The sequence below is a fragment of the Amborella trichopoda genome, chromosome 11 (assembly GCF_054954075.1).
Source record: "Amborella trichopoda isolate Santa Cruz 75 chromosome 11, AtrichopodaSantaCruz75HAP2 v2.0, whole genome shotgun sequence".
Classification (NCBI taxonomy): domain Eukaryota; kingdom Viridiplantae; phylum Streptophyta; class Magnoliopsida; order Amborellales; family Amborellaceae; genus Amborella; species Amborella trichopoda.
Genome location: NC_142346.1, coordinates 18,660,648 through 18,673,133, shown reverse-complemented (window position 1 = coordinate 18,673,133; position 12,486 = coordinate 18,660,648). Strand labels below are relative to the sequence as shown.

General features: G+C 45.7%; 1 protein-coding gene across 1 annotated transcript; it reads right to left on the bottom strand.

Annotated features, from left to right (window-relative positions):
* Nucleotides 1-11,297: 11,297 nt before the first annotated feature.
* Nucleotides 11,298-11,792, bottom strand: LOC148779790 (uncharacterized). The gene has a single exon (XM_088850596.1). The coding sequence runs from the start codon at nt 11,790-11,792 to the stop codon at nt 11,298-11,300; it is 495 nt and encodes a 164-aa protein (XP_088706722.1).
* Nucleotides 11,793-12,486: the final 694 nt, after the last annotated feature.

The window sequence follows — 12,486 nt, the reverse complement described above, 5'->3', positions numbered from 1 at the left end:
TCGGCACCGAGCACACGAAGGAAGGTCGCGTATGGTGATAGGCACTGAGCACATGAAGACATTGCACAACAATAGGCCCCTTGATAGCTAAGATTAGATCACCATGGGTGAACGAGCGGATCTTGACAGACTTGTCAAAAGCCCTCTTCATTCTCTCTTGGTTGAGTTCAAGGTTCTACTTAGCCTCTAGACCCTTTCCATCAAGTGCATCCAATTCTTGATACTGGAGCTTGACTCTCTCATCTTCGATTATTCCTTGGTGAATAGCAAATCACAATGAAGGATTTGTATTTCTAGAGGTAAAAATGCTTCACCCCCATAGACCAGAGGCTAAGGAGAGGAAATGATAGCATTTCGTGTAGTAGTACGATAAGCCCACAGTGCTTCGGGGAGCTTCTCAAGCCAGTTCTTCCTTATTTTTTGTACTGACTTTCTTAAGACATTGTACAGAGTCTTATTGAAAGCCTCAGCTAATCCATTCGCCCGAGGGTGGTACATAGTCGAGTACCTCCATTCGAAACCGAATTGGTTAACTAAGCGATCAATGTGATGACTCCTAAATTGAGGGCCATTGTCAGATATGATCCGGTAGGGCACTCCGAAGCGATATATGATAGGATGTCGAACGAAGTAGGCTATCGCTGTCCCAGGAACCTGCTTAAGGGGGACCGCTTCAGCCCACATAGAGAAGTAATCTGTTGCAGCTAGGATAGAAACATGGCCCATTGCAGAAGGGGGGTCAATAGGATGTTCATACCCTAATGTGAGAAGGTCCATGATGCAACCGTTGGGTGCAAGGGCTCTGGAGGCTGGTGAACCAGGCTGAAGTGTATTTGGCATACTTAGCACTTTTTAACATAGCTGAAGGAATCAACTATCATGAAAGGCTAATAGAATCCCAACCTAAATATTCATTGATAGAGTTTACGACCGGACTGGTGTAGTTCACAAATGCCTAAGTGGACTTCTTCGAGCACTTTATTTGCTCCTTGGATGTCGACGCATCTAAGAATAATGTCGTCATACGATCGTCTGAAGAGAGCATCTCGCTCAAGGAGGGTATACTTGATAGACATTTGTCGTATGCTGTTGCGTTCGGTATGATCTTCCGGGAGCCTACCATGCTTTAGGAAACTGGGGATGGGTCCTCTCCAATCTTCTACCTGCTCAAGTTCTGCACACATTGTGTCAAAGAATTCTGGTTCTTGGTTTCGAGCCTTAGCTTCTTGACTCTATGCTATTTCTTATTCAGTCTTGATTACTTCTTTGGCTGATAGAAGTGCTCTAAATGGATAAGGAGGGCACTCGGGAAAAATATTTCTCTCGTCATCTACATCAACCTTGGTTCTTAGTTTGATGTTTCTCCATTCTAGCACCCAGACAAGCGTGGGCCCTGATGAGGATAATTGAATTGTAGCACTGAGTTTCACAAGTGCGTCAGCCTGAGAGTTTAGCCTTCTGGGGATGTGACTCAAGGATACGTCCTCAAACAGAGCCATATACAATTTTGTAGTGTTGTGATAAGGCTTCAAAGTGTCTTTTCTCACATCATAAATCCCTTTGAGCTGTCGGATAACCAACTCAGAGTCACAATAGATCTTGAGCTGCTCCAAGTCGAGGCCAAAGGCTATCTCCAGTCCAATTATAAGGGCCTGATATTTTGCCGCATTATGAGAACTAGCTTGAGCAAGAGAGAAAGAAAGTGGCAATATTCCTCTTCTCGGACTCCAGAATACTACTCTAGTGCCTCCTTCATTTGATTGGAAGGCTCCGTCGAAGTACAATTCCCACACAAGGGCAAGGTCAGCAGATAATACTTCTTCATCATGGAAGTCGCTTGATAGAGGATATTCTACCGATACAGGGGTGTGCTACGAGAAAGTCAGCCAAGGCTTGACCCTTGATGGCGTTTTGTGGGACATATGTGATGTAATACTCCATCAGCAATAGTTTCCACTTAGCCTGGCGTCCCGACAAGGAATAGCATTTCATGATTTACTTTACCGGATCAGCTTTTGATATAAGCTTCAGTTCATGACTGAGTAAGTAATGGTAGAGTTTTTATACTGCAAAGATCAGGGCCAGACACATCTTTTCAAAAGGGGGATAATTCTTCTTGGCCCCTTGTATCCTGTGACTGAGGTAATATAACACGGTTTCTTTTCCTTCTTCATTGTTTTGTGCCAACAATGCTCCGAGGGACTTGTCTAAAGCAGTCACATATAGAGTGAGGGATCTTCCCAATCCTAGATGAATGGGGTATCTTTCTTTAGCAGTTGTGTAATGGGTTTACAACGACCTGAGAGCTTGGAGATGAACCAGCAAATGTATTCCAGTTGCCCTTGGAGGGAGCGCAATTCTCGAATCATCGTCGGTGCTGGAATTTCTTGGATTGCTTTGATCTTGACTGGCTCGACTTCAAGCCCTCGATGTCTGACAATGAACCCCAAGAATTTTCTGGAGCACATGCCGAAAGCGCATTTCAGCGGGTTCAATTTAAGTTGATGAAGATGAAAATTCTCGAATAACTTCTCAAGGTCTCTTATGTGAGCTTCCGCCTCTTCATATTTTACCACCAAATCGTCTACATAGCATTCCACTTCTTTGTGCATCAGGTCGTTGAAATTGGTCGCCATTGGTCTCTGGTGTGTGGCGTCAGCTTTCTTTAATCTAAAAGGCATCATTGTGTAACAGAAGACCCCTTTTGTTGTTAAGAATGCAGTGGCCTCTTCATCTTCAGGTGCCATCCTTATCTGATTATAGCCGGAATATCCGTTCATCAAGGAAAAGGTTTGACAGTGAGCGGTAGAGTCGATGAGCATCTCGGTGAATGGTAACGGGAAGTCATCCATGGGACAGGCGGCTTTAAAATAGCGAAAGTCAATACACACGCTGATTTGAATATTCTTCTTCTTGACCGGAACAACATTTGCTACGAAAGGCCAGGGTCTCGGGGACTTGACTTCGCGAATAAAGCCTGCTTGTTTGAGCTTGGTGATCTCGACGTCTATCTGCATCTCGAGGTCAAGCCTGAGCCTTCTTGATTTCTGTTTGACGGGTATGATAGTCAGAGCGATGCTGAGATGGTGAACAACTACTTGAGGGTCTACGTCGGGCATCTCATGATAATGCTAAGCAAAGACGTCACAGTTTGCTTACACGAAGGTAGTGAAATTCTCTTTCTCTTCTAGAGACATATTCACTGAAATGAAAGTTGGTATGGGATCTGCTTCGTCTCCAAGATTTATTTCTCCTAGTTCGTCAGCTGTGGCCTGACCACCTCCTTCCCATTATTTTGGGGCCTCTTGGAACTCTTCATCATTATTTTCAGAGGTCTTTTCATCAACCTCAAGCACAGAGACCCATGACCCTGACATCTCTGCTTCTAATAGGGTTCCAGAGCATGTCATGATTTCTGTGCCTTCTCGGATCGAGGGACGGAATGGTCGACCTCGAACATGAGAAGCCAATCAGGCTGCAAGAGCTTATTTTGGGGTTTAGCAAAGGTTGGGCGTGAAATGTCCTCGTATGAATCACTCGGCTGTTGTGCAAATGTGTGTAGTGCTTGCTCCGTAGTGACTTGCGCTTAATAGACTTGTACGATATGGAAAGCCTCTTGAGAATTAAAATTTTTCCCCCTTTATTCTCTCTGCCTTTACTTGAAGACAGGCTCAGGGAGCCACTTGGGTTTCTTTAGCTTCAACTTCTTGCACTTCTTTGAAGAAGGTGGCTTTGCCTTAGCTTTAGCTGTCAGGGCATTAGCAATTGTTAAGAATCCTGCTGCCTACGCCAGGGTCTTTCTCAATCGTTTCCGTTGCCTCTTTGTTATGTTTGATCCCTCATGTTTTCTATCGAGAGAGTCGAAGTCCGGCCATATCAAGGTTGTACCTACAGGAGACATAGACAAGGAAGAATGAGAAGTAAGAGAAGAAGGAGTAGGGTAAAGAAAAATTTAAGGTCATTCCCCTCATCAGACCGATCTGGGCAGCTTGTTACGTCATCACTAGAGTTGGACAGGTGCAGGGGATCTTTTAGGTCTTTCCCTTACTTAGACCATTGGGAAGTGCTTTTAACGTTGTCACCCTCATTGGACGTGTGCTGAGTGGGAGATGAGACAGGAGCTTCCTCTTGACAAGATGAAGAAGGAAAAAGGATTGTGCTAAGGATGAAGTCCAGCAAGGTTGGCAATGGGGGAAGGGGTCTGACAAATTCCTGCCCGACTACAGTTTGAGTAGTCTTGTTTCTTCGACGAGCAGCTCTTAGTGCCCGTCTCTCTCTGGTTCTGACGAGATGTATCATTCATCTCGCTGGGGTGGCAAACCACTCTAGCTTGGTGAACCGCTTCTCGTAGGTTATCCATGGCTGAGATTTCGAGGGTTCCGCAGAGTTTGAATCATTGATAGGAAGGTCCTGGTTTGTGAGATCTTCTTTCCCCGATAAAGAAGTGATTTGGGGATCAGTTACGGGGAAATTGTAAAATTCTTGACACTCCCGCATCTTCTCTATGAATATATCAAGGAAAGTTGTGCATTCTGACAAATAATGACCTCTTATTTGATGGAATGAGCACCAACGATCTTCAGTCCCCTTAGAAAGGTGGTGGGGTTACCTTACCTACTTCGATGTGATTATGACTTCCTGAAGCATTATAATGAAGAGAGCATGGAGGATATCAGGCATTTCGTCTTCCTCATGAATGATTACGGCATGGGTGGCCTCAGTTGCCCCGAAGGCCTTCTTCAAATCTTCAATTTTATCTGACCTTTCAAAATGAGGGCATCAATTATATCCTTTAGCGTGTAGTAGTCATCTGTGGGATGATTGATGCTTCGATGGAAGGCACAATAATTCTCCTAAGTGTCAAGGCCAGACTACTCAGGGAACTTGGTTTTTGGAAGCTGGATCATATTCTGCTCCAAATGTAACCAGAACAGCGCAGGGACCCATTCCTTCTCGAAGGGATAGACCTTGTTCTTTTGTTTGGCGAAATAATCACCCCGATAATGGTTGGTCGGTGGAGGTACCCGATTGTATGACGATTGTTGCTTACCAGTTTGGGGTGTTACTATTATCGTAGTTACCCCTTAAGAGAGGTCCAAAGTTTGGGAGGGAGGGAGCCTTCTTTGAATCAGTAACCATGACGGTTGCATTGATTACCCCTTTTTGTTGGCTGCCCCTTGTGTTATTCTGAGAGCTATCATTGCCTCAGTTATTTGGTGAACTTGTAAATGGTTGTCGTGTCCCACCATGATGGCGTGATAAACTTTCTATGCAAAATGATTTAGAAATGAACTCTGACATGGAAGTCGGATTGGAGGCCTCGGCATGTAGAGCGATTTCAAGTCCCATGTTCTGCAAGGAAGTCTTGACTGCTTCCCTCTCAGGTATAGGATTAGGAGGGCGAGAAGCCAATTTTCTCCATCTTGATATGAACTGATCCACGGGTTCATCTGGTTCTTGAGTCAGGGTGAGAAGTTCGATAGTGAACCTCTCTCTCAACCTCATAGAAGCATTGATAGAATAGTTTCTCCATCTCCTCCCATGTATGCACCGAGTTTGGAGGAAGCCGGGCATACCATTGGAATGTCAGGGCATCAAAGGTCTCAACAAACTATAGGAGAAGAAGTTTCCCATAGCTGTTGTTGTTTCCCGACATGTCACTTAGAAGTGGGCAATATACTGGTTCGGGGAGGTGGTTCCACTAAAGAAGGGAAACTTCCCTTTCTTGTAGTCAGAGGGGAATGAGACTTGATCAATATAGGAGGTGTAAGGTCTTTGATAAGATGTATCCCCAGAATTTATCTGTTCTTTGAGCTATGGGTGATCATAGCATTAATATCTAACTGAGAGACCGAATGGGGGATAAAATTGTCCTGTGAGGTAGACGGAGGGGGCTGTCGTGGAGGTACACCATCAGAGTGATGGGAATTGACCTCATGATTAGCTGACGGCGTGCCACATAAATACGATCGATCTTCTCTATCATCGCATGCACCATGTCTTCAAACTTGTTCATATGATCCTCCTATCCATCACTGGGCTCACTTACGACCATTATGTTGACCGTTTCTCTAGGGAGGTCAACGTTAATGATAGCTGAAGGCTTGTGAGCTTGATGGGTCAAACGTGGTAGCTCAGTCGGTAAGGGGTCAGCATGCCCTGACTGAACTCGACTCCTATATGCGGATCGCATTTAGACCGGTTCTCAACGGTCTTGGGACCGTGGCTGCTGAGTGGCCGGGTCTTCTTATGCTACAGTAACCACAGCATGGGGCTCATGAAGCTCTTCTTCAGGCTTCATTGCCTGAAGGGGACAGAAGGGATTCAAGTGAAGAGGGTCATCAAAATTGGTTGTTTTGATTGCCTTGGTCACCTCTCGAGTAGAAATTCCCAAACCTCCATCGAGTTTAGCCTTCAGGTTTTGATGGTCCGTGCTCCAAAACTGCAATCTAAGTCACGACAGGTCAACTCTTCTCCCACATGAGAGAGCTTTCTTCATCAGATGCGGTAATGGATGGGGGCCAGGAACTGGAGTAATCTTGGGCCGGGGAGGATGAAGGACTCGATCTTCCATGAGGTCCATGCCCTGAGCTCTCTTATGAGCTCCAGAGACATGACCTAAGTGACATGGCTGGTTTAAGATGGTACTCTTGGAGAAAACCTTCGAGCACCAAGACAGAAGGTGCTTGCTCAATGAAGAAGGAGTAGGGTTGACTCATGAAGAGGCATGAGTTGAGGGCGAGGGGACGCCTGAGATGGTGACGCATGTGCGCTCTTCGAAGAAGGTTCTCGGGGGACCTGGGGCTCAACTTGGGCTCGTGCAGGTGATCTGGCCTTAGGAAGCGGAGAACTATGAGTAGGTGTCTGTAAAAGAATGGGTGCAGTGCGCTTGTGTGTGCATAGTAGGAGGATGAAGAGGTCGTCTCCTATGCACTCGAGTAGGCATAATAATGGCATTGCTCCAAGCAGTGAGATGCATACGAGTAACAGAAGGGTTGCCCCGAGATGTGGCTCGAGTGGGTGACCTACGAGCCTTGTGGTGTATGTGAGGGATGGAGGTCGTGAGGTTTCCGCCTCAAAGTGTTGAGCCTCTAAGGATAGAGACCAATGGTGCAGAAATGTGGGGGGTAGCCTTATGGCAACCCACCGGAGCAACGACAACTTGCTTGCCTTTTGCATAAAGGGATTGGGCAGCCTTTCGGCGTACCTCAGGAACTCTATCGGTAAGTGACTTGTCGATGGCTGGATGTATGCTGTCTGGGGCAACATAAGTGCTGCTCATGTAGGATGCCTTGGTGGAGTTTCCGTCAGAGCGAAGATATGGGGAGTGAGGGACCTTCAAGTCCCTCCTCACACCGGACCAGGTTAAGACCTGGGAGCTAGACAAGCAAGAGGATGGTCGGTAACGAAGTCGAAGGACCTTGTTCCCTGGGGACACTCTCGAATAAGGGGATAAGAAAATCCCCGATCTGGATAAATGGGTTATAGAACCCAGCAGCCATAAGTGAATATGAAAAGAGAAAGAAAGCAGATAATAAAAGAAGTGACTAGCCAAACAAGAACAATCCAAGTAAGGGGTAGTAGGTCCTTAGTGGAGTCGCCAAGCTGGTTAAGTGCCTTGATCTTGCCCTCTGGATCCTGGAGGATCGGGCGGCACATGACTCGAGTATCAGGGGAGACCCAGAACGTTTATGAGATTGCTCTCTCGGGAACCTCGCTCAAAAACGGGGGCCGGTGTTACCAACTGGTGAGAGAAGAATTTTGAAGGTGGGTTAGGGACTTACTCGGACTGACTCACGTAGGCGCCCTCTTAGATCATGAAGAACTCTCCCAAATAATAAAACTAGTTCGGAATTGCCTCCCTTGGCTCGTATTCTTCTTATTTTTTGCTTTTCTACAATCACACACATATATGGCAAAGGTTATAAGACAGGTGGCTCTGACCTCATCCTTTTCATCTCTGATTATTGTACAAAAAGAAGAAAGAAAGACGAGGGGAGAGAAGAATTCAAACAAGCGAGAAGTTCATAGCCGTGACTAGGCTAGTTGATAATTGGCCTAACGTGCGAACAAAATGGGCTCGATAATGAAGACTAGCTCACGAAATACCACTAGACATTATTACCAATGTCGACCACCTATGCACGATGGTCGGTTTGTGGTGGCAGTAACGCATGCCAAGTGATCTTGGTGCAACAACATTACGGTGAGACGACAAGCTTTCCATGAGATGCTAGCCTCAATCCCTCTTAGGTGAATGTAAGAGTAGCAGAGGAATGATTGAAGAGAAGAAGGGAATAGACAGAAGGAGCGAGAAGAAGGAAGAGAGGATGGAGAAGAAGGGAGAGAAGATGCAGTCAGCGCTAGACATTCCCGACTATTTTAAGAGATGAGGGAGAGAGGAATCTGTCGGCGCTAAGTCCCCCAACTGACAGAAGAAGAGAGAGAGAAAACCAATCGACGCTAGGTCTCATCGACTGATAGAGAAAGAGAGATAAACCAATCAGCACGAGGTCTCACCAATTGACAGAGGAAGAGAGAGAAAACTAGTCGACACTAGTTCTCTTTGATTGAGAGAGGAAGACAGAGAAAACTAGTCGATGCTAGTTCTCTTTGATTGAGAGAGGAAGAGAGAGAAAACCAGTCGGTGCTAGGTCCTACCGATTGACAGAGGAAGAGAGAGAAATGAAGTTGGTGTTGGGTCTCACCGACTGACAGAGGAAGAGAGAGAAAACTAGTCGATGCTAAGTCTCACTGACTGATAGAGGAAGAGAGAGAAAATCAGTCGATGTTAGGTCTCACCGACTGACAGAGGAAGAGAAAGAAGGGCCAATCGGTGTTAGGTCTCGCCGACTAAGAGAGAGAGAGGAGACTAGTTGGCGTTACGCCTTGTCAACGAACAGAGGAAGAGAGAGAAGGCTCAGATGGCACAAAGTCTCACCGACTGACGGAGGAAGAGAAAGAGGGCCCAGTCCACATTAGGTCTCAGTGTTTGACAGAGAGAGAGAGAGAGGAGACCAATCGACGTTAAGCGTTGCCGACTGACAGAGGAAGAGAGAGAAGGCCCAACCGACGCTAAGTCTCCCCAATTGACAAAGAAAGAGAGGAGACCAAGAGGAAGAGAGAGAAGGCCCAGTCGACGCTAGGTCTCCCCAATTGACAAAGAAAGAAAGGAGACCAACCGGTGCTAAGCCTCATCGGTTGCATCAGAAGGGGACAAATGGAGATAAAGATGATGAGAGAAGAGAGAGAAAGAAATAGAGAAAAGTTTGAGAGAGAGTGCGAAGAGAGAGAAAGAGAGAGAAAAGAAGGAGAGAGGGGGAAGAGAGAGAAAGAGAGAAGAGAGAGAAAGAGAGAAGAGAGAGAAAGAGAGAAAAGAATGAGAGAGGGAGGAGAGAGAAAATTGCTTGCTCAAAATGTACCAACCCTTTTCTTCTCTCTCCATTCTCTCCCTCCAAGATGTACTCACAGGCTCAAGCAAGGAATCAAAATTTTTATTCAATCTTCAAACCATCAACTAAAGGCTGAGGGAACCGTTTATAATGAGGCAGTGCCTGTTTATATAATTGTGCCCAAACATGGGTGGATTGATCAAAATAAAAACTATTTGCTAAAAATTAAGATTTAATTGAATTAAAAGAAATTTTAAAAATAGGTGCAAAAGGACTGCTTTGCCCCTGCCTAACAATGTGGTGAATTCCAAAACTATCCTTGCTAATGCTCGAGAACTTGCGTGATCATTCGTCACTGACCCACGGTTGCTCAGATGCCCATTTGATCGAAAGCTTTTTGTTTCCTTATAAAGCTCGACATGGCGATCGTTTTGATACCAACTTCGAGCCATGAATCATGTTTTTGAGCCATGATCACGAGACTTGAAATTTGTTTGAATTATGGAAATTTTGGATTGATAATGCGCTCATTCCTTCATGTTTTTCTATAATTTTTTCGTCATAGTGCACGAAGCATGCCGTTACGATCGCGTGGCTACAAACAGGACGTGATTTGAAGCCTGAACGAAGATTTCACAACTTTTGAGTTTTGGTAGGAATCTAAAATCCGACGGCTGGAATTTTGGTTAGTTTGTGGGCTTCGCGCATGAAATCTGACCATCCATCAAGTACGGAGTTCAGACCAACGATAGCCCTGAACCTTACGAACACAATGGAATTGGTTTCGTGTTTGTCCGTTGAACGAGGCATGTCGTTGCTGAATTTTCTGCAATTTCTTCACGGATCGACAACTTCCCTCTAGCGTTTCTCCCTGCTCGGACATCGTCTTGGGGTGTGCCACATATCGAATTGTTCATGTTGATGAGACGAATACGCTCTCCAAATTTGGGAGCGATCCGACATAAAACGAGTGAGTCACGAGTTCTGAAAGTGCTACTCATGACTGTAAAACCAACCACCTTTAATGGTGTTTTGGTGCAGTGAGGCCACACAAGAATAGTGTGCGGCCCCTCTTGTTTCAATATTTTGCTCATATCTTTTCTTGGAGTGTCCGATTAAGCCAAAACATGGCCCACGAGGGTTGTCAACCGTGCCGATCTAATGGAGGTGGCCCCATAGTGACTTGAGAAACCGAAAATGTAGTTCCAGTTGTAGGGTCCATTTCAAGGTGCTAGAGACCATTTTTTCGAAAACTATTCCTTTGTATTCACTACCTTAGACATGTTGGAATGCAACAAAACTTGGCAGGTGATCCTTTGGAGTGCTGATGACAATCTTGACCAATTTTGGTGCCATTATGAGACTATAGACAATTTTCACTGTTTTGTAGGCTTTATTAGCATGCTTCCTTTCAGGGACCAAGGTGTTATAAAATATGTTCAAACTGTTGGCTCCTTAACTGAGGGCCATTATCAGAAATTATTCGGTTCGAGACCGCGAATCGGTAGATGATGTGGTGCCGCTTGAAGTTAGCCACAGCGGTCCCTATAACCTGTCTGAGAGGGATTGCCTCAGCCCATTTGGAAAAGTAGTCTGTCACCGTTAGAATGAAGGCATGAGACAAAGAATATGGAGGGTTGATGGGTCCTATAATGTCCATTTCCCTTGGGAGAAGGGCCATGACATCACTTTAGGATGGAGAGGCTCCGAGGGCTGATGAATGAGACTTGACTGAAGTTGGCACACCTGGCATCTTTTAACATATTTTTAGGCATCAGCTACCATGGAAGGCCAGTAATAACCCAGTCATCGTATGCGCTCATAGAGCTTGGGGCCTGACTGATGCAACCCACAAATGTCTGAGTGTACTTTGAGTACTTTGCTTGCTTCTAGTGTATCGGCGCATCAGAGGAGAACTCCGTCAAATGATCGAAAAAAGAGAACATCCCCATTGAGAAGGGTGTACGTGGTGGACATCCATTGTACGCCATTGCATTCCGCCCGATCTTGAGGCAAACTCCCATGTTTTACAAAGTTCATGATGGGGTCCTTCCAATCTTCTACTTGTTCAACCTCTACACACATCGAGTCAAAGAATCCAGGCTCCTGCTCCCTATCCTTGGATTCTTTTCCTTGGGAAATTTCTTGCTTTGTCTTGATGACATCCCTAGCTGCAAGAAGTGCCCCGAATGGGTAAGGCAGACATTTAGGGAAGACATCCCTCTCATCGTCTGAGTCAACTTCGGTTCTCAAGTTGATGTTTCTCCATTCGGTTACCCAAACTGAAGTGGGCCCCGTTGAAGATAATTGGATGATGGCACTGAGCTTTGAGAGCGCATCAGCCTGCGAGTTTTTCCCTCTAGGGATATGACTCAATGAGAAGTCATCGAACTGGGCCATGTATGTTTTGGTGGTGTCATGATAGGGCTTGAGAGTATCCTTCCATACGTCATAAATCCCCTTAAGCTGCCGGATGACTAGCTCAGAGTCGTCAAAGATATTTAGCTGCTCTAAGTTTAGCTCCTTTGTGATCTCCAGTCTGATTATGAGGGCTTAATACTCGGCTTCATTATGAGAAAACACCTCTGCAGGTGAGAAGGATAGAGGAATTATTCCTCCATCAGGAATCAGGAACACAACTTCGGTGCCCCCTCTATCAGACTGAAATGCTCCATAAAAGTAGATCTTCCAGGGCCGAGTTAACATTGCATAGAAAAATTCTTCATCTGGGAGATCACTTGATAGGGGAGGTTCTGAAGGGACTGAGTGAGCCGTAAGGAAGTCTGCTAGGGCTTGACCTTTAACTACCTTATGTGGTACATACGTGATGTCGAACTCCATCAGCAATAGTGCCCACTTGGTCAAACTTCCTAACAAGCATGGTCGGGTCATAAGGAACTTGACCTGGTCTACCTTGGAGATTAACTTGACCTCGTGCCCGAGCAAGTAATGGCAGAGATTTTGCACCGAAAAGATCAAGGCTGGGCACATTTTTTTGATGGGAGGGTAATTCTTCTCTGCCCCTTGCATTTTTTGACTAAGATAAAGAGCACTATCTCTTTCCCTCCATCATTGTTCTGCGCCAGGAGTGCCC